The sequence below is a fragment of the Mercenaria mercenaria genome, chromosome 7, assembly GCF_021730395.1.
Source record: "Mercenaria mercenaria strain notata chromosome 7, MADL_Memer_1, whole genome shotgun sequence".
Lineage (NCBI taxonomy): Eukaryota > Metazoa > Mollusca > Bivalvia > Venerida > Veneridae > Mercenaria > Mercenaria mercenaria.
Window position 1 is genome coordinate 28,735,998 of NC_069367.1, and position 20,650 is coordinate 28,756,647.

Sequence of the window (20,650 nt, forward strand, 5' to 3'; positions counted from 1 at the left end):
GCGATTTTGATGTTGGTTATTCTAATGTGATGAATAACTGATAAGCGATATGGAGGGCAATATTGAAATGTTGAATAATTCAATTGTTACATTAAATATTGGTGGGACTATTTTTAAGTGTTATGCGAAAACTTTGACGGCGTTTCCAGATTCAAAATTAGCTCACTTGAATTTTCAATGCGATTTTTATGATAGTAAACAGAAAGAATACTTTTTCGACCGTGATCCAGTGCTGTTTTCGTATATTCTCGATTCATTTCGCAAAGGAGCGATACACTTACCGAATGATGTATGCGGGACTACTTTCAAAGAGGAACTAGAATTCTGGGAGATTTCTCCGCGTTATGTAGCTCCGTGTTGCTGGGGGGCTTTGTATCGGAGCGAAGGCGACAAGGCAACCATGAACGCGCTTATTCAGCGGTTTCAGCAGAACCCAAACACTCTTTTGATGCAAGAAAAGAAACTGGGTATACGATCAAAACTTTGGCTTTTCTTTGATGAACCAGTCTCATCGAGACCAGCTTTGGTAAGAACCAATACATTTGGAATTTCAAAAGAAAATGTGCATTATTTATTAACATTAACTATATTTTTGAAGTTTTGTTCTTCCCATGAACGTAGAAAAAGATATTCAATGTAATATTTACAATATTAATTCTAGGTGTATGACTTCAACAAAGGGGATTACACATATTAATGCCCTACGTTATAAAACCACAGTGATATACTATTCACTCAAGAGTATTCAATCTTATTATAAGAGGGCCATGATGTTTCAAGGCTAAAAATCATATGGAAAAAGAGGGCATTTTATCAACTCAAAAATATGTATGTTTTTGTAATCAGATTCCTTGGAGAATAAGGAGTGCTGTATTTCTTTAACAAAACAATCATACTGTAAAAGTATGAAGATCTGTTAAAAAATGAAGGTTTTCGTACACCAAAGTTTCAGTTATTTCTGTACACACATATCAAGGGCATAGAGCGAAACTGGTATATCTGTATATAGAAATAGAAGCAGACAGACCAGTTTCGCTCAAAGCCCTCGATATAGAGAAAACAAGGTACAGTACTAATTTTAGCGAGGGAAAGCTTGTCTGGAGTTTCAGCGAAAGTTGTTTTAAAGAATGTATTCCGGTTAACTGTTGTACCAAAAAGTGTTCAAGCCTGGCCTCATTTTTTTTTTATCTCGAATGAACGACATATGAACTCGAGCGCTCGATTTATTATCACCAGTGCATCAATACCGTGTCGAATGCTGAAGAAAACAAATTAAGCGCTCGAGAAAATTTAATCTAAATAATAACTGCGTGTCCTGAACATATCATTGTTTTCTTGAACCAAATAACATTGTAACTAATGTCATTGTTTTGCTTGAAAGATTTAAGGTCTGGCTAATTCATGCGACAAGTTGCGGTGCCCAAAACGTCAATTTATTGACTTTGTTAAATGGTATATTTTTGCACAATTTGATGGATATTAGATTGTGTCCTATATTATGTCTTTTACAGGTGTGGAGTGTCTTTATATCATGTGTCATCGTTATGTCGACAGTCGTTGATTTTCTTTCTACAATGGAAACATTCCAAGAAGACGTGTCAGAAGCTCATTCAAGACTTTTCTCCGAGTTTGCCGATACCGTAGACTTAGAGAATACTACTCTGGCAAGATTTGTAACGAGGATACCCCAAAAATTTCCGATGGTAACAAATGTGGTATGCCATACAATACTCACCTTGGAGCTTGTAGTGAGTTTTATAATCTGCGAGAACAAAAAAGTATTCGGAACATGCGTCTTTCGTCATATTGCTACCTTTGGTTATTTGTCATACTGGATTTCTTTCACAATCTGTTCAAATCTAATATATTTAGATTCCATGTACGCTATAATTGCTTGTACAATGTTTAATTATTTGTCAATATTTAAATGTGCACGCTTGTTTTACCTTACGAGAAGTGTACCAGCGTTCAGAATCATGCGTTTGACATTTGAGTCGTCCAAACAAGAACTGAAAATCTTAATTTTCCTTTTAGGGATACTTGTTTGCGTATTTGGCTATGTTATGTTTGCCGCTGAGTTTACACAGAATGCAAAAATAACAAACGCCTTCAAGGCAGTGTATTGGGCATTGATTACACTGACAACAGTCGGGTATGGTGATGTTGTTCCAAACACAGCAGCAGTTCATGTGATTGCAGGAGCATGCGCAGTGTGTGGTGTGCTGGTCCTTGCATTACCCGTCGGGATAATTGTATCAAAATTTTACAAGTTCTACGACTATTATGACTTAGCAATGAGGCACAGCGAAACTTTTGTAAAGCCGTTGATAAGTCAGAAAGCCAAATAAATCAACGCAAGTTAAGGAAGTCGCTAGAAATGATATTTTTTGGGTCGGGAATATTTGCCTTGCTGGAAGGTTTTGCTTGCAATATGATATTTTGAAGTTAACACCACCGTCTAGTAAGAAGAGATTAAGCTGTATAAAACATACATTTGACGACCGAAATTTTAATTTGTGATAAAGCTGAAGGGCGATTAAATTTTAGGGTTTCAATTCGACATTTTAGAAGAATTAGTAAAACAAATATATAAGAATTATTAAAATTTCCAACAAATGGACCCCGGGGTTGTAAGTGGAATATAGCCTTATAAGTGAAGAACTGGGTAGAATAAACCTTATGTTAAGTTTTGACAAAGTCTTTGGTTTGTGTACGGGCAATAGTCTAGTACTACGCCACTGTTAATTTGTTAAAACATTTTCGTTTTGCCTTAACGTGTTTTTTCATGCGTTTGTTTTTTAATTCTAAATGTTTAGCTTTGTGCGGTATGCAAGAGCCTAAGCAATCGGAATCTTCACTCGGAGATCTAGCAGTTCCTAAACGGAGCTGAATTCGAGCGTCGTTTACACAATGTGAAAACCTTCTGCTTATTTTGTTATCACTAATCATATAACTTCGCTTAGACCAATGGAAAAGACTTTCAATACAAATTTATAGATAATGGCAAATAGCGTCACAGACAAGTATCCATTACATTATAGACATATTCAACAAAGTCTATTAACGACTTCATAAAGATTCACAAAATAGACTCATGCCGCTGTGTTGAGCATAAATAGCAAGCTCGAAGAGCAGGCCAGGTTTACGGTAAGTTGAATGCACTTCCATATTGATGGATTTGAGTTTAGTTTCGGTTTAGTTTCCAACTAGCAGTACTCACGCCTGGGATATATCTTATTGGCTATGGTACCGTCATCGCTCAAAGAACTTTTACCGGATGTTAGCAAGGTTCACCTAGCGGAAAGGAGGTAGTCTTTCCACGGAGAAGAAAGAACGATTGTTCAAAATATTTTTCACTTCCGAAGTCCTTCAGGAGAGGTTTCCAGTTAGTTGCGAAAATTGATACATTTTCTTTAAAGGACGATGGAATGAGATGAGAACGCAAGTAATTTCGAACGCAAGACGGTATGGTGACGGATAGAGAGTTTAATTACCATAAAAATACAAAATTGAGCTGTCTGTTTGGGCGATGTGATTCATCTTTCAATGACAGAATATTATGGTTTTCTTCCGATTCTGTTCTGTTTTGTTTCTAATGAAATAAATGTGGATGTACACGTTCATCACGGACGTTAGAAATCAGTACCTGCATGATGTGCTGTCGAAAGGCCTTAGCTGAACCTTATTAGTGACCTATAATGATTGGGCCGGAAAGATTTCAAGATAGCTTTATCTAAAACTATATATGTATACATATAGTCCCTTACTGTAGAACAAAATTTGAATTTTTATATAACATCTCATCAGTGAAAAAATAATGTCATTACGGGCTTTCAATACTCTATCAGACAAACGATATCAAAGACAGAAGATATCAGATACTCTACAGCCCTCTGTCAAGCCGACACAAATGCTAAAGAAATAAAATGAAACGGGATAAATTATATATGGCGGAGCATGACTAATTTCTTCGCTTCATGTCCTTTTAATAGGATACTAAGATATAATTTTGTAACAACTCTAACATATGGGAGAACACTTTATGAAACAAATTACAAAATCATAGCCGCTGTACTGGCAGTGAAAATTATGGTCTACAAAGACACAGCAAAACAAAACCAAACAGATCAACTTGAAAGAAGGTTTAAAAGTGAAAACAAAAATACAAGTCAATTCATTTTCAGTTCAAATTTGATTCCCGAGCTTAAAGTAGAAATAAAGTAAAAAAAATAGAACCTCATGGTATAACTATATTTCCAGATTGGTATATGGTTACATTCTTACACAGATCTGTACTTGCATTGTCCACACAAAAGAGGTACACCAAGTCACTGAAACAAAAGTGTAAACAGTTTAAATTTTCAGCTCATAGGACGAAGTTCTAACTATGCAAAAGGAACCAGTGCGAGATCAAAGCATAGAAAACAGGTTACGGTTTTCTTTCATTTGTGATGGCCACAGATGAATGTGCAAAGGCAGTCTTTGTGGATGTATTTTTGTAATCTGAGTATATAAGAAATAAAGAATGAAAAGAAGGTTACAGTCACACTTGTTGTTGTAGATACAGTTCATGATATTACATACATCAATTTTGTTGTATTTGTGAAAGAAAAAATCTAGCTTAGAAGATAAATGACTCTACTTCTGTCTTCAGTTGATGTCAATTTGGATTATTCTTCAAAATGAATTAAGACAGACAGACACGTAAACTATACAGTTCTTTTGTGATACATATATAATATAAATATTTGTCAACAAAAAGTCAAGTATTACAATAAACTTGATCTTAAGGATGACGCATAGTAGTGAATAAAAATTGCTAAGTTGAGCATTGAGAATTTGTAATAAGAATAGGTCTAGACATCAGGGACAAATCATACATTTCGTATTGAATGTAAAAGCCGTCTTCAAACTGAACACATAAAATAAGCCACCCCATGAGAAAACCAACATAGTGACTTTGTGACCATCATGGATCCAGACCAGCCTGCGCATTCGCGCAGTCTGGTCAGGATCCATGCTGTTCACTAACGGTTTCTCTAACTGCAGTAGGCTTTAAAAGCGAACAGCAGGGATCCTTACCAGACTGCGCAGATGCGCAGGCTGGTCTTGATCCATGCTGGTCGCAAAGCCAATATGTTGGTTTTCTCATGATGCACATCAAATATATGAATGATTATCAAATAAAAACTCTAGTATTTAAATCTGAACTGCGTGCACATTTTGAAGTAAAGGTATTAGTTTGAAAAATCCAAAATGAGCACTTAATATAATATTATAAGCAATTGTCTGGCTTAATATTGTAATTTCGAATGGATCTCCAGGCATCTTATTGGACGTAAGCTGTTGTAAAAGGACTTAAAACTGCCGTTTCATAATGAGAAAAACAAAAACAACAACACACGCACATCAAAGTCATGTCATTGTTTTTTAATACAAAACTGAATTTTGACCAGTTTCAAAACGTAAACATATGACTGGTTGATTCCAAGCACAGTTTAAGATTTGACAAATTGCATCTTTGCAATCTGAGACTGAACTTATGTTTCATTTACATCACAAATCAGAGGAAAGTAATATAAAACTAACCCGGGGTTTTCTCTGCAGACGAATTCTATATTTTTCGCCTTTACAATATTTTTGAGGGATTTCAGAGAATCATCGGTATTGCACGGATCTCTGTAAAGAAAAGAGAAATATCCGTCAAGGTAAGGTAACTGGTATGAAAAGTAAATGATCCTAAGAAAATAAAATTTATCAAGATAAAGTTATAAAAAGATAGTAGATAAAGTGAAAAGGGGGAAAAGCAATGGTGTAATACTATGTAGACATTGTTCGTTCGAACCTACTGCGTTTCAAGACCAAACTGTGATTTCATAGCATTATCAAATGCAGAAATAAACGGACTAAATTCATTTTCAACTGTTTGATTTGACATGATGAATGTGTTAGAGGTAGACCAGCTCTATTGCTCTTTCACAAATGTCTGTGATCATTTCTGATTTATTACAGACAAAACAACCCTACAGAGCCTGTAATGCATTGTTTTACCGTTTGGTTGTAGGAGAGTCGTTGATCAGAATGGCTGTCAGGTTCGTCACCATACCACTTCGTAGATTCGGAAGCTCGAATTTTGCAAAGTACCTGTATAAAACTGTATATTTCATACATTTGATTTCTCCATAAAGACTTTTATTCCTTCCCCCTTTCTTGTATAAATATATTTCAACCGCATGCTTTCCTTTTTCCATTACAATCGTAAAAATATATGCATGGTATCCAACAAATATTTTCTTTCAATTAATCTTCAAAACAATTATCTAAATGATGCCTTCAAAGTTTCCAATTAACCAGAAGAAAAAGTTACAAAAACGTATCTCAGAATGCAGCATTTCAAATGTTAAAAACAACCAACCAGATGCCGGATAATACTGGTCTCACACTAGCCTGGCTCCCTGGCTGCATGGTTATTTTTTATATAAATACAGGAAACATTTTGTTAGAAAATTTTAAGCCTCTAAAATAGCACAATTTTATCTGATGGCTGAACCATACAGCCTGGTGAAAGTTGGCCAATGTAACCCTAGATTAACCCTGTGAACTGTTAACTACTGAGAACCCTATCAATTGTAAAGTAATTAACTATCCAATGTAATGACAAGTTCTCCTTACCAATTTGATAAGGGTCATTTGAGAAAATATCAGTTGTTGTTATTTTCTAGAAGAGTATGATCTTGAGACCATCCATGATTCAACAGTTTACTAGTAAATGTAAGTGTGAAATATTGTATGTGGATAATTATTTGGAGGTGACATAAACTCAAGATCTTTTTTTATGAATTTTTAGATTTTATTAAATGTTAAATATTGAAACACCAGCTGCAGAAAGTGTTTACTGTTATGGTAAAATTAACCTGTACATAAGAAGTTACAAGGCAATTCATTGATGCAAGCATCAAAGACGCCGCCAAGTGTTGTGTCTGAAGTACATTTATTGCAATATGAGAAATCACCTAATCATTACTTTATTAGTCTGACTGGCTACAAGTTATCAACATTAGCACATAAAACAATATATGTTATAAACTGTTTAAAACATGAAGAATAAACATGATAGAAAAGTTTTACCATGCAATACAAATCCTCTATCTGCAATGACATTAACATTGCGAGTAGGTGGTCCCTTTACATACAAAATTAAAGTAATTATTTCACTAACTAAGGTCATCTCCTGTGAAAAGTTCTTATATGCAGGAGCGTGTGTATGAAGTTTCACAGAAATGCAGTTTGTTGGGAAATGAGGAAATGTTGAAATTATTTCAAAGCTGTGGTTTCATGTAATGTAATGAGTGTTTTCTATTTACTGTTGAAGTTTTATGGACCTTAGTCACCTACATTATAGATTTCAGAATGCAGATTATACCCAGCAATTTACTGTTTCCCTTGACAAAAACAATCAAAAATTTTGTCCAAGAAAAGAATGATATAACATAAATAATCTCTGTATTGCCCCTATTCACAAAGCATGAATCTTTCTTATATACTTTTGAATTCATAGAATTCATTTTTTTTTCGGACGAACGATAAACTTTGTAGTCTTCGTTGAACTGTAAGGTTACTAGGAGTATGTCAGTGTCTAGTTCAAATCTAACATTACAAGAAATTTAGAAAGCATAATAACCCACTGCCAAAGTGTAGAAAATATTTCAATGAAAATGTTTTTTGTTTTTTTTTTATTTTATTTTTTTTGTCAGGAATGGACAAATACAAAAACTATCTATTAAACTAAAAAAGAAAAAGAAAAAAAAAGCAAGTAACAAGATATAATAAAACCAGAGTAACTGACTAGTCATATAAGATCAATGAACATATAAATTCAACAAGGAATTCTATTTTAAAGTCACTGATGCTTTGATAAGTTATGGTCCCATGGCTTTTAATATTTCGATCTAACCACATTTAAAGAAGTATTAACTTGTCACTGACAAATTCAGCCAAGTGCTCTATTGCACACCTTAGTTGACAGTGTATATCTGTAAACAATGAGTAGATCTATATGACACATAAGCAAAAAAAAAAAAAAAAAAAAAAAAAAAAAAAAAAAAAAAAAAAAAAAAAATAGAAATAGGAATTTGCAAAAGTGTGCGCATTCTGAAATTACATCACTGTACCTATCAACAAAGAAAATAAGACAAAAAGGTTAAAAATAAGTTAACAGCGGCACTTCCTTCGTTCATTTCAACATATCTATGCTTATTGATTCCTTTATTTACTTTGTAAATACGTTTTTTCCAAGGAATTTTTATGCAGGCAATTGTAATTTTCCATATTTTTTTTTTTTTTTAATATTCTCTTCGAAGTTGTAAAATACACGAACGCTCCCTTGTCCAGGCGATTCACGCTTTACAGTAAGGTATATCTGCGGTGTGTTCTATTTATAGAAAATGAGATAGGTAAGTAGGTCATGCTAAGAATAGAAATAGAAAACTTGACTTACAGAGTAACCTCCCTTATCAATAAATCGGATCAACATTTTTGACGAAATTGTATATAAAAAAATATGTTCTGCTCTACAAATAAGGAGAGGAAAGACAGATAGCATTGTTTTAAATCACATAATAAGTTGCATTACATACATTTTTTATGTTTTCTTTTGCCATTTTTTGTTTATTCACTAAAATGTATTGTGCAATATCTTTGATCCTTTTACAAACTATTCACTGTGTTCAGTTTATCACTCCGAAACTATTCATTACCATCTTTACAGGGTCCGAAATAAAAGTGTATCCCATATACTCGACGCCGCTTCAGGGCGGCGTCGAAAAATGTATTTTTATGTGGAGAAATGAAAGAAAACAGAAAAGAAAGCGCTTGTTTCATGAAAAACAGACTTGTGCTGGTACATAACTGACCGACTGTTGGGTAATAATATTTTTTCACTGGAGAAAAGTTTGTATTTTAAATGATTTTTTTTATTAGGCCAGTTCTAGATGACACCAAGTCAGTAGATTATTTTCACTTTTATTTCCAATGACAACATGACAGACGCTGTAGTTCATAGTTTAAAGTTCTAAGGTTAATGAAATTTTACACAAAGCTTTAAATCAGTTCTGTGATGAACTGTGTGTATTATAAAGCGTTTAAATTATAAATACTGTTAATCATATTTTTTTGGTCTGTGTGTTTGGGTGTTATAAGGTATTAGAAGCATAACAGAGTACCTCCTTTTTGAAGAGTATTCAATTTCTACCATAGACCTACTTTTACTGCAATTCTCAGGGGTTGTGGGTTCAAGCCAGACTGGGACCGAATTTTTCCCCCTTATTTTCCTTTTTTTCTAGTAAGTTTTTACTTCTTTCAAGACTTATAATTGATTTATTGTACAAAAATGGAGAGAAAAAATTAATTTGATAAGCGATTTCAATCTGTTCATAGTGAATTTACTACTTAAACAGAAGGGGCAGAGTTACACATCTTTAAAAATATGCGTTACGTGCGGTAAAAGTTCTCTATTTTGCTTTCACTCTCTAGATTACATATCGTGGAAGAAATTTAGGTAGGTTTTACGTCTGCCCCAAGGATATTTTTGAATGAAGTAAGCAAAATGCAAAACAGAAACACAGGATTCGACCTTATTTTTTCAGTGTTGAAGTTAGAATTCTGTCTCATTAAATCTGTTTACTTGAGGCACCCTAGAAAAAATGATATTGACATTTTTATTTGGTATTTTACAATTGTTTACCAATAGTTTGGTGTTTCTTTTATTAAAATTAATGGTAAAATGAATTCTCTGCAAACGTTTTGGATAGTGGCCATCACTTTGAAATTTGTCTCTACTTGAACTTGAGGAGATACCATAAGTTATACAAAATTTATAAAAAAAAAAAAAAAAAACCCAAAAAAACGGCACGGTAAAAATTGTTTAAAAATTGCAAAGCAGTGAGAAACACGGTCCCCTTTAAGAATACACCAAGCAAATGCCATTTTGTAAACATTACTATTTAGGCATCTAATACCTTAACGAGAGCTGTCCCTAAGACAGCCAATGCTCGACTATTCAAATTGTTTTGCTAGAAGCAGGAATATTACCCTATATTAAAATTTTTAAAATATCTATAGAGTTTCGATCTTGCATCTGCATTCGTTTTTGGAGATGGGAACTTGCATGCAAAATTTATTTTAACCAGGATTTTCTAAGTCTGAAGTGGGGCATAATTCAGCCAAAATGCATGTTAGAGTTATGGAACTTGATGCTATCACTTAATTTTATTATCCTGAAGAAACATGTGAAGTTTCAATTCAATACATACAATCATTAGTTTTGGAGATGGGAACTTGCACACAAAACTTTAACCAGGACTTTCTAAGCCCAAAACGGGCCATACTTTGGCCAATGCAAGAGGTGTCTCATCAATAATGGTACATTGTGTGCTGCTATAATGGAGAACAAACAAATGCAAATGGAGCAGCTTTTGCCACTGCCAGTCGGTCAAGAGAATAAAACATAATGTTCTTTTAAACATTCTTTTACAACATGCTCTTGTCTTATTTGTTCATATTTTAAAACTTTCAGCCATTTCACCGTTAAAAATGAAGTTTAAAATTACCAAATTCTTGATTATAAGATCACAACAAAAAATATGTAAAAGCACATTCCTGTTGTCTGATAAGCCAATACAAGCTGAGGGCAGGCCATAAATCGATAAATTAACTGCGGCTCATTAAATGATGGTTAGCACATGAAACCCTTAGGTAACACGTCACAGTAATAGCAGCCGGTTGTCACTGAAAGAAATTAATGGGAATTTGTCTCACAAATTTGTGAGACACTGGTAGCCAACTTTCACCAGTCCCTATGTTTGGAGCCAGGGGCAATAAAAAATGTCAATGTAGAAACAACCCTCTGGAGTTACTTCCCTCTTAATGAAGAAAACTGATATATGTAAATAAGAACAAACATAGGGACGGGAGCCAGTCTAGTCTCACACCATTACACACATTTTCATTTATGGACAGCAATCATTTTTATTACTTAACTCACGTAGACCCTGGGCGATTGTTTTCACTATAGAACGGCAAGCCAATTGTTAGTTAAATATAACTGTGACCATGTATATGCTTTAACAAAAATGGCCCGGTATAAAACGGAAGGTAAAACTATAAGCCATTAGTTCCATTCATAGTTTCTCTATATATTGTAATTCTAATAATGAAGTTGATTTTAACCTGTGATTGAGAAGCCAGAAAAGTAAACGAAATATTTGTTACAGCGTCTATTCGTTTTTCTGCTGACTTAGATTTCTTTTGTTGAGTCGTACTTACGAGTTACTTTTGAAAATGGGATTTCTGGTTGCATTCAGGAGAGCGTAAACGTCACCGGCAGCGTTTCCTGCAAACTGGACAAGAAAGTTTGTGACAGACAATGTCATTACAAATTGAGCCGCGCCATGAGAAAACCAACAAAGTGGCTTTGCAACCGGCATGAATCCAGACCAGCCTGCGTATTCGTGCAGTTTGGTCAGGATCCATGCTGTTCGCTAACAGTTTCTCTAATTGCAATAGACTCTGAAAGCGCAGAGCATGGATCCTGACCAGACTGCGCGGATTGATTTCTGAGAAGATTTACAAAAACTTAGTTTTCATTCATTTAATTAATTATTATTAAATGTATTCTCTGAATATTTTGGACAGTGATGATACTTGCATTTGTGTTAGTAATATATGACACTTTCGTATCCGCTCCAATGGTTAGGTCTGTTTTCGGAATATTGTTTAACTGTTTTCTGATACGACATTTTTGAGAACTTTTCAAACCATTTTTTCAAATTTGAAGTTCCATACAGACAAACGACATTTTTTATTTGAATAATTTTTACAACGGTTAGACTAGCTCCTAGACTATGGTATAATTTTTTTTTTACATTTTTATGATTAAATGTAGTGAACTGAGCCAGTCTATATCCTATGTCCAATATCATATATACCCTGTGAAAGTCTCTAAAATAGACTGGCTTTTGTCTCTATGAAATTGAAAATGTAGAAATATTTATTATCAGTCTAGTGGCTAGTCTATACAACGGTATATGAAACACCACGGACGTATAGCAGAGTCACAAAACTGTTTTAAAACATCTTCGTAGACCCTTTTGTCAAGCTCGGCAATACGGAATTTGGAAACGTTTTTTCAGAACGCGAATATGATGTAGCTACTAAATATTATGATGATATCAAATGTAACTACATTTTGTATCTTAATTTAATGGCTTTGTCAGTTTTAAAAACGGTCCAAAAGAAGGAGTATTTCTTACGTTTTCTGATACTATTTGCCAGAAGCTTCCACTTGCGGTATATGGACATGTAACTGGATCCCAACTTTCACAAGACACAGAAGGACTGTTGCCTGCGGTTCCTCCACAGAAACCCAACCTATCAATTAAATACCCTGAAAATAGACAGGTGTATCATTACCGAAGCATGTGTCAGAAATAATTAGCTACCTGCTGTGTCCTATGGCCGTATATATATACTGAATACAGATGTACTTTTGCCAGGTCTACAGACGCTCAAGGTAACGTTTACCTGTTGTCGCCAGGCTGGTCATTTTTCCTTTATCCTTTCCTCTCACTAAATTTATAATTCAGATTTTGAGTTTATTACAGATAGTTATCATTTATAAAATGCAGTATAACATTATAAGTAAAATAAAGTATTTGTGCACTCTGTACTGGTTTTTCTTTTAGTGGTTTCAATTTGATATAATAATGAACCTGGGTTAATTTAAATCAGGAATTGTGACCATTTTTCGTCCGTCTGTCCGTCCAGTGAAATCTGGATCAAGTTGACTGTTACACTACTTTAAAGAGACCTACCTTCAAGTCGACAAATCAAAATTTCAAATGTTCGAAACAGATAGCTGTTTTAAAATAGTAAAGCAAATTGTGTTCAAATAAATATTTCTCCTGTTTTATGTCCGATTTCAATAGCGTTACAAATGCTTCTGACAGAAATGAACCGACAAATATGAGCGGCTTAGCTTTAAAATGATAACACAACCTACCACGAGAGGGTAAAGACCCATACCTCCCTTAACAGATTTATACACTGGTATATGCAAGCAATAGATACATAAATTTCATAAAACTTACCAATTAATGTTTTTTCAACGGTAGTGTAACGGTTTCCTATAGAACTATACTGCTGAGCTAATTCATAGGCACCGGAGTAGAACAGTTGCTGAAATCGGATGGTTCAATATGAGTATTAGTGGCATTCAACGTTGATACTTTTTTCGTTTGTTCCAAAATGAGAGTCAGTTGCTCATACGTTCATGTCTGTACAAGGATAAAGCATTCATCTGCAAAACATAATCTACCTAGATTTATACTGCGGTTTCTGGGAATAAGACTTGAGGGACACGTGTCATTATACATTTTCAAGGAATAATTTTTTAAAATATTTAGGTCAATGTATCAGGTGCAGAGAGGTATTCTCTACATCGCCATGCCCTACCTTCCCTGCTATAGCGTGATTTGCGGTTTTTATGAAGTCTGTATATAGATCGGCAGTCACGTTGCATGGTGGCCTGTCACGGAACGCCATGGAAAACTTCAGCCACAAGTCTGTACAGTTCTTTAAACTAGAAATAAATTAATCTTTTGTATAAGGATTAAAAGAGATGCATACATGTATATATGTTGTATTTATTTCATTTAGAAATTAACATTCGTCCAAATTCATTACAATATTTACTATACAAAACTGTCTCCATATAAACAAGATGAAATCAACGAAAAATGATATTACTTCTTTTTAAGTGAAATAAATGAAGAAAATTTCAAAAATATGTTTATCACAGATACAAGTCTTAAAACAACGATACTTTATTTTGTCAACTATGGTGAATATCTCCTTTGAAACTTTAACCTTTAACCTTTAACCTTTAGCCTGCTGGTGGCAACTGATCTTGCCTTTGCGACCAGTGCAGACCAAGATCAGCCTAGACATCCGTGCAGGCTGATCATGGTCTGCACTGTCCGCTATTCAGCCAGTAAATTTTCAGTGCACACCCATTTGAATAATAAATGGTATTGCCAAAATTGAATGATGGGCCAGTCCATTTTAGAAATTAGCAGGGTAAATGCTAAACTTACCCATCTGTACAGAGACGCTCCGAATGTAAATTCGTCTGGAAGTCAACACAACGACCAAGGAAAATGTCTCTCAGTTCTGCGACTGTCACGTGTTTTCTGTTACAATTGTCTGTTTTGCCATGTTCAAAATGAAATATAGTTATAAAAATAAACATTGTCCAAAAATCATTTTTTTTTTTGATTTAACGTCGAACCGACACATGATAGGTCATATGGCGGCTTTCCAGCTTTGATGATGGAGGAAGACCCCAGGTACCCCTCCGTTCATTATTTCATCACGAGCGGGCACCTGGGTAGAACCACCGACCTTCCGTAAGCCTGCTGGATGGCTTCCTCACATGAAGAATTAAACGCCCCGAGTGAGGCTCGAACCCACATCGATGAGGGGCAAGTGATTTGAAGTCAGCGACCTTAACCACTCGGCCACGGAGGCTGGTACGGAAATTGCCGAGTGTCATTACGATGCTGGTACGGAAGTTGCCGAGTGTCATTACGATGCTGGTTGTGTTATTGAATAGCCCTTGTTAGAGTTGAAATCACATTGCACTGTAAAATTTTGTAGCTTCATCATTATTTTCTAAACTACATAATTTAGAAAACGTAATCTAAAAATGTCGTTTAGAAGCATAGAATTCAACATAACACGATAGCAAATCTGTTCTATGTGCAAGAGCTAGCACGGGCAGTAATACAGATACATTGAATTGACACCATGATCATGATTCTGAAGGAGCGGACACTGAGAACCATGAAAGGAGAGAATCAGTATGCTCATTTTTTGGTTTAAACAATACATTTTATTCATATATATTTACTATATGAAACGCTATATAATTACAGCATGAAGGATTTTGTTTCGGTAACATGTTAGCTTCACAATAAACAGTATTGTATGTAAACCGGTTAGATATAAAATGATGGAAAATAAATATACGTGTATTCAGTTTGTCTTTAATGCAAAATTAAAGACAAAACATATCTATGAGATCGTACAGGAAAGAAAGGACAAAAAAGCAAGAAGCAAGAAAAGACAGGTTGTAGTGGCCACTTTAGAGCACTCGGTTATGTTTGACGGACTTATGTCATACCCATACAGGGTTTGAATTAAGAAATTTGATAATTTGGAGTCGTGTTATGTTTCAAATCTGTTTGTTTGCTGTATGTATTTTTGTACGTGTAGTAAGATAGAAAAAATTGTGTGTTTGTGATTGATGAATTATCATATAGCAAAGTATGTAGTGTTATGTTGGAAATTAGTCGGACGCTGTTGAATAATTCCGTGCGCTCTCTTGTGTAAATAGTGCAGTTGAAGAAATAGTGGTATATATTTTCAACTTCGCCACATGTGCATAGTGGGCTATTAACGATGTTCTTGGAAAAGAGGTCTTTATTTAGAGAACTACAATGTGTTCTGGTATTTGCGGTCTCCAACATAGTAGTGGTCGGGGGCTTTATGTCCTCCAGAAAAGAGCCTCCTTTTAAAGATGGCTTGTGTGGGGTAGTTTCGCAGATCTAGTGGTAACTGATTCCATTCGGTTATGATTAATTGTAGGAAAGAGTTAGCATATAGTTGTGTATCACACTGGAAGTTTCTGATATTGTTTGCATTTCTTAGATTGTATACAGATGTTTGGCCAACGGCATCTGAAACCAAGGAGGAGAGATAATGGGGAGTCAGAAGATTAGTCATTTTACAGAATAGGATTAGTTTATGTTTGTTTCATTTTTGGCCTCCCAAAACAATTCTTGTAGTTATGTTTTCAAAAAGGAAAATGAGTTTTTCTGTGTCTAATTAAGTAGTTGCTTTAAAGATGGACCAACTGTCATTTGGTGGCATCTTAAACCAATTTTAGCATTAACATAATAAGAAGGTTAAGCTGAAAATTTGTCATTTTTTGGCGCAAATGTCCGACAATCAGATAAAAAGAGAAGATATTTTTCTCTCTCTGCATTGCTATTATATAGACTATACTGAAGACAAACGCAGACAGAAACGTGGGCATGGAAAAGATATAGTACATGCACAATTCGAAAAAGTGTTCTTAACGTACACAATGCTGATCATAACATATTTTTTTCTGACCGACTCTGATGCACAGATGAAACGTTTGTAACCCTCATTCCCCATCAGGAGAAGAATTTTACACGTCTCCGTAAGAACGACTGATTTGGTAAAGCTGCAATATTCCGATTGTAGAAGGGATGCTTGAAATAGGGTCAAAAGGTATCTGCACACGTGTAGCATATTACTTAAGATAGCAGGGTACACTTCGAATTTTGACCCCCCCCCCCCCCCCCCCCACACACACACACCCATCCCCGCCAATATTTGTGATAATAAGAACTTCGTGATTTTGGATGTCTGTGAATTAGTGAGAGATAATGATTGTTAATTCTTTAGAAAATTTAAACAGGCGATACATGTAAAATTCTGATGTCAGTTGTAAAACTAACTGCTGCTAGCTTTTAATGAATCGATATGTCATCTTCGGCGAGGGAAATTCAAATCATTGAAGAGTTCCATGTTTGTTGATTGACACTAGAGTACATTTTTGCTATTTTGTGATAAAATGAGATGGTAAGGCCGACATTCCATTAATATCCTGTAGTGCTGTAGGGCCTATTAAATTGATAAATGCAAATAAATTGGACATTGTTCCTGCAACGAGATCATTGGAGGCTGTCCAAAAAATGCAAAATTGATGATTTTGGCGTGTTATTTTTAATGGATGGGGAACAAATTTCGTTTTGATAGCTCTCTGTATTCTTGCATGAGAGTCCTGATTTAGTGATTAATTAAAAGCACAGAAGATTCAAACAATTTATAGAGTGGCCGCTCTGATGCTGCACAATAGGGAAGTGAAATATTACGACTCGCTACATGTAAGCTTGGCCGTGCCCAAAATGTTCGAATCAAGTGTACCCTGCTATATTTCACAATAAGTTGCCTTTCCCTGCTCAAGTTGCTGAATGGTTGGGTTAAGAAAATTTTGTTTTCTAGTTCCAGCTAACGTTGATTCTTCTGTAGATTGCTTTCATTTAAGATTGACTACTAGCACCAATATAAAATGTACATAAACAGGCTTATGTTATATTCAAGTATGCCGCTACAGATTTTGTATAACTAATGAAGCTACTGTTCTTAGAGAGAAAGTAGGAATGACTTATAAATAGATCCAATAATAGTAATACAGGACAAAATACTCACCGTGGTCAGTATATGGTTCTAGAATAAATCCTGTCGATGTCTGTACAAATGCTAACAGCAAAATACTGCAAAAAATAAACATTTTCTTAAGAGTAGTTGTCCCACCAACGATAGCACTTGAATTTGTTTTAATCTTCATTTTAATCGAAAGTCGTGCGAATGCACATGTCTTTGTCATGTATAGATTACTTTGCACGATAAGGAAATTTCATTTTTATAATGTACTGTTTTTACAGTGTACTTTTTAAACTTAAGTTAGTTCTGCACGTTCGAATCAATTTGAGCCGTGCCATGAGAAACCAACATAGTGCATTTGCGACCAGCATGGATCCAGGCCATGCTGTTCGCTAACGGTTTCTCTAATTGCAATACCGGTAGGCTTTGACAGCGAAAAGCATGGATCCTGACCAGACTGCGCGGATGCGCAGGCTGGTCTGGATCCATGCTGGTCGCAAACGCACTATGTTGGTTTTCTCATCGCGTGGCTCATTTATCTACAATGTAGAAATAGCTTGATAACCTTTTCATACAATGATGATTCTAATTTGAAAATGCAATGTAGGAGTAAAAGAGGACCAAAACCATATGTATTAAGGTAATAGTATTAGTTATAAAGTACAGTATATAGTTTTGATTCAGAATAGGACCAAGAGTAGAAGAAGAAGAAGAAGAAGAAGAAGAAGAAGAGAATGTTTTATTTTAATTAAACTATACACATGTTCTCGCCGTACATGAAATATACAAACAGTAAATAAAATTTTTAACATTGAAAGTTCAAAGCATATCTAGATCTACACATAGCTCTTATGATAATATCCGAATATTATATATAGAGAGGAGCATATATTCACATGAGAGTGGTCTTGTTAAACATAATATATACATGTAGTTCAGATGTCCGAGCTGAATTTATTAATGGAGTATCTCATTAAATTTGTTCATTTAAAACTTGCTACACGTGCTTTATATTATTATTTTTATTTACTTCGCACTAGATTAATTCATTTTTTTACTTCATTTTAATGTTTTATGTGTCAATAATCAAAAGTTATTTAAAGGGTGATAACTCTTTTCAGCTTATCCTGAATTTTCAAATGCTCCGCAAAAGATGCAAAGTTGTCTCCCTGGATAACTACATTTTAATATTCTCGGGTTATGTTTTCTTGCTTTCGATAGTATCTCTTATAACTTACATTCCTCACTGTCCGTATTAAAAATGTAACATTAAGTAGATCAGTGTTTGCATTTTATATAGTGAACTATTCGCATAATTGAATTGGCGTGGGTAATAATCTTTTGGGTTATATGCCCAGATCGCATTTTGTTAAATTTGTATGTATATTTGTTCATCGCGCGGGTGATAGCTTTTGCAGTTATGTAGGTCGCATATTGTACAGTGCGGGGGTATATGGTTATATGCCCAGGTCGTACTTGTATTTTTTTTATATACGCGGGTAATAACTTTCGGGTTATGTGCCCAGGTCGCACCATATTAAGGAATGTTGCCTATATATTTATAACTTTGAAATGCGCGGTTGATAGCTTTTTCAGTTATGTGCCCAGGTCGCATATTGTGCAGTACGCGGGTAATAGTCGGTTATATGTCCAGGTCGTGCTTGTATTCTTTTGGCATGCGCGGGTGATAACTTCCGGGTTATGTGCCCAGGTCGCATAATTTCTATATGCGGGTAATAGCTTTTTAGTTTTACCCTCAGGTCACATATTGTTTTTTGTATGCCCAGGTCGCATTTTGGAAAATGCGCGGGTTAAGTTTTTTTAAATTATATGGTCGCTGTATGCATATACATGTAGCTGATTTTAGAGCTATCTGACTGATATATGGTTTTGGTTGTGTATGGAAATGATTGAGATACGGATATGGTTCATGTAAAATCTTAGTGGAATATGGATATGGTTCACGTTAAGTTTTGGTGGTATTACGACAGTTTTGAAAGCTTGAAATAAGCTCTCCCGATTGCGGCCTTGATAAGGTCGTAAAATTGTAACTAATATCTAACGGGGGAAAGTGAGCTTGAAAAGAAGAATAAAAAGACACTGTTTTCGTTGTTTTAATTCTGAAACAAACCATTAAAGAAACGAATAGATATCAAGTTCAAAATTCCATATTATTTCGTCACAATAAATCATTATTATACAACTTTTAATTCTTAATCATCATTGAATCTAAATGCTAATTTCTTATGATCTTTTTCTTTAGCTAAAAGTTAAAATGAATGTTTCTATAACCTTTAAAGTTACTTATTTGATTTCATCCAAATACAATATATTTTTTTTAGAAAAATGAAAACAGAATTTTCACCCAAAACCTAATCTTTGATGAATTGCAGATATTATAAAGAAATATGTCTTACCTGAAAAGGTCATAAAAGAAACAAACATATGTCCTGTTCTAAATTTTGTTAGAAACAGGATGTTATGCATGTCTTTTATGTAGATCCATTATACCTTCGAAAACGTGGTAAGAAAAACTAATACTAATTACATTACGTGGTAGAAATTACATCATGTAGTAAATAAATTACATAACCCCTTTATTTTCTGACATTACATGTCCTCATACAAATCAAAGTTAAAGATTCGGTTTTGGGGTTGCTATTTTTACGAAATCACATGTACAACACAATAAGCATGTAACAATACTTAAAACTCTCTCTCAAATAACTGTTCGTTCATTCAAATATAGTTCAGAGTGTTTGATAGTTAATGAAATTAGTTCCAATGTCTAACATCTACGTACTTTTCTCTTATCTCATTTTATAAAAATATCCTTTGTATTTGTGACTGGATTAACTACTTGGTCTAGCCTCTTGTCTATACTTTCTGAAATCAATCTATAAATTGTCACTTTATATCATATGATATTTGGTTACCTGTTTTGATCAGTGTCAGTTTTAATAAAATATAATCATCTTAAACGCTCATATAAATTGTTTTCAAATAAATAATTTCAATAAAAAGATCTTTCTTGTATATTCATAAAATATGTCTAATATTAGATAAGCAGAGAAAGAAACACTTCCTGTATTTTTTTCCTAATACACTGCACCCCTCTTCCCGTAACAACAATAATTTCAATACACATTATCTTTAAAAAAAATCATGATTTTCAAAAATTGTCATGTCGGTAATAAAACAAACATCAGAAGTAACATTATTTTTTTATATGTATACACACAAACACATACATATGTACGTACGGACAGACAGACAGACGGACAGAAAGACAGATACATTCATACATACATACAATGATACATACCTACCTACCTAC

At 34.4% G+C, this 20,650-nt stretch overlaps 2 protein-coding genes across 2 annotated transcripts; one reads left to right on the forward strand and one right to left on the reverse strand.

Moving 5' to 3' along the window:
- LOC123555516 (potassium voltage-gated channel protein Shaw-like) lies at positions 1-3,721 on the forward strand. Its single transcript, XM_045346119.2, has 2 exons — positions 1-526; positions 1,512-3,721. Exons 1-2 carry the CDS (start codon positions 50-52, stop codon positions 2,346-2,348), a joined length of 1,314 nt encoding a protein of 437 aa, XP_045202054.2. The 5' UTR covers positions 1-49; the 3' UTR covers positions 2,349-3,721.
- A 145-nt stretch (positions 3,722-3,866) lies between these two features.
- On the reverse strand, positions 3,867-17,503 carry LOC123555517 (ADP-ribosyl cyclase/cyclic ADP-ribose hydrolase-like). Its single transcript, XM_053547909.1, has 9 exons — positions 17,359-17,503; positions 14,151-14,259; positions 13,510-13,636; positions 13,146-13,233; positions 12,309-12,442; positions 11,323-11,396; positions 6,052-6,144; positions 5,590-5,679; positions 3,867-4,331 (listed from the first exon to the last, which is right to left on the reverse strand). The coding sequence occupies exons 1-9, from the start codon at positions 17,495-17,497 to the stop codon at positions 4,238-4,240; spliced, it is 948 nt and encodes a 315-aa protein (XP_053403884.1). The 5' UTR covers positions 17,498-17,503; the 3' UTR covers positions 3,867-4,237.
- Positions 17,504-20,650: the final 3,147 nt, after the last annotated feature.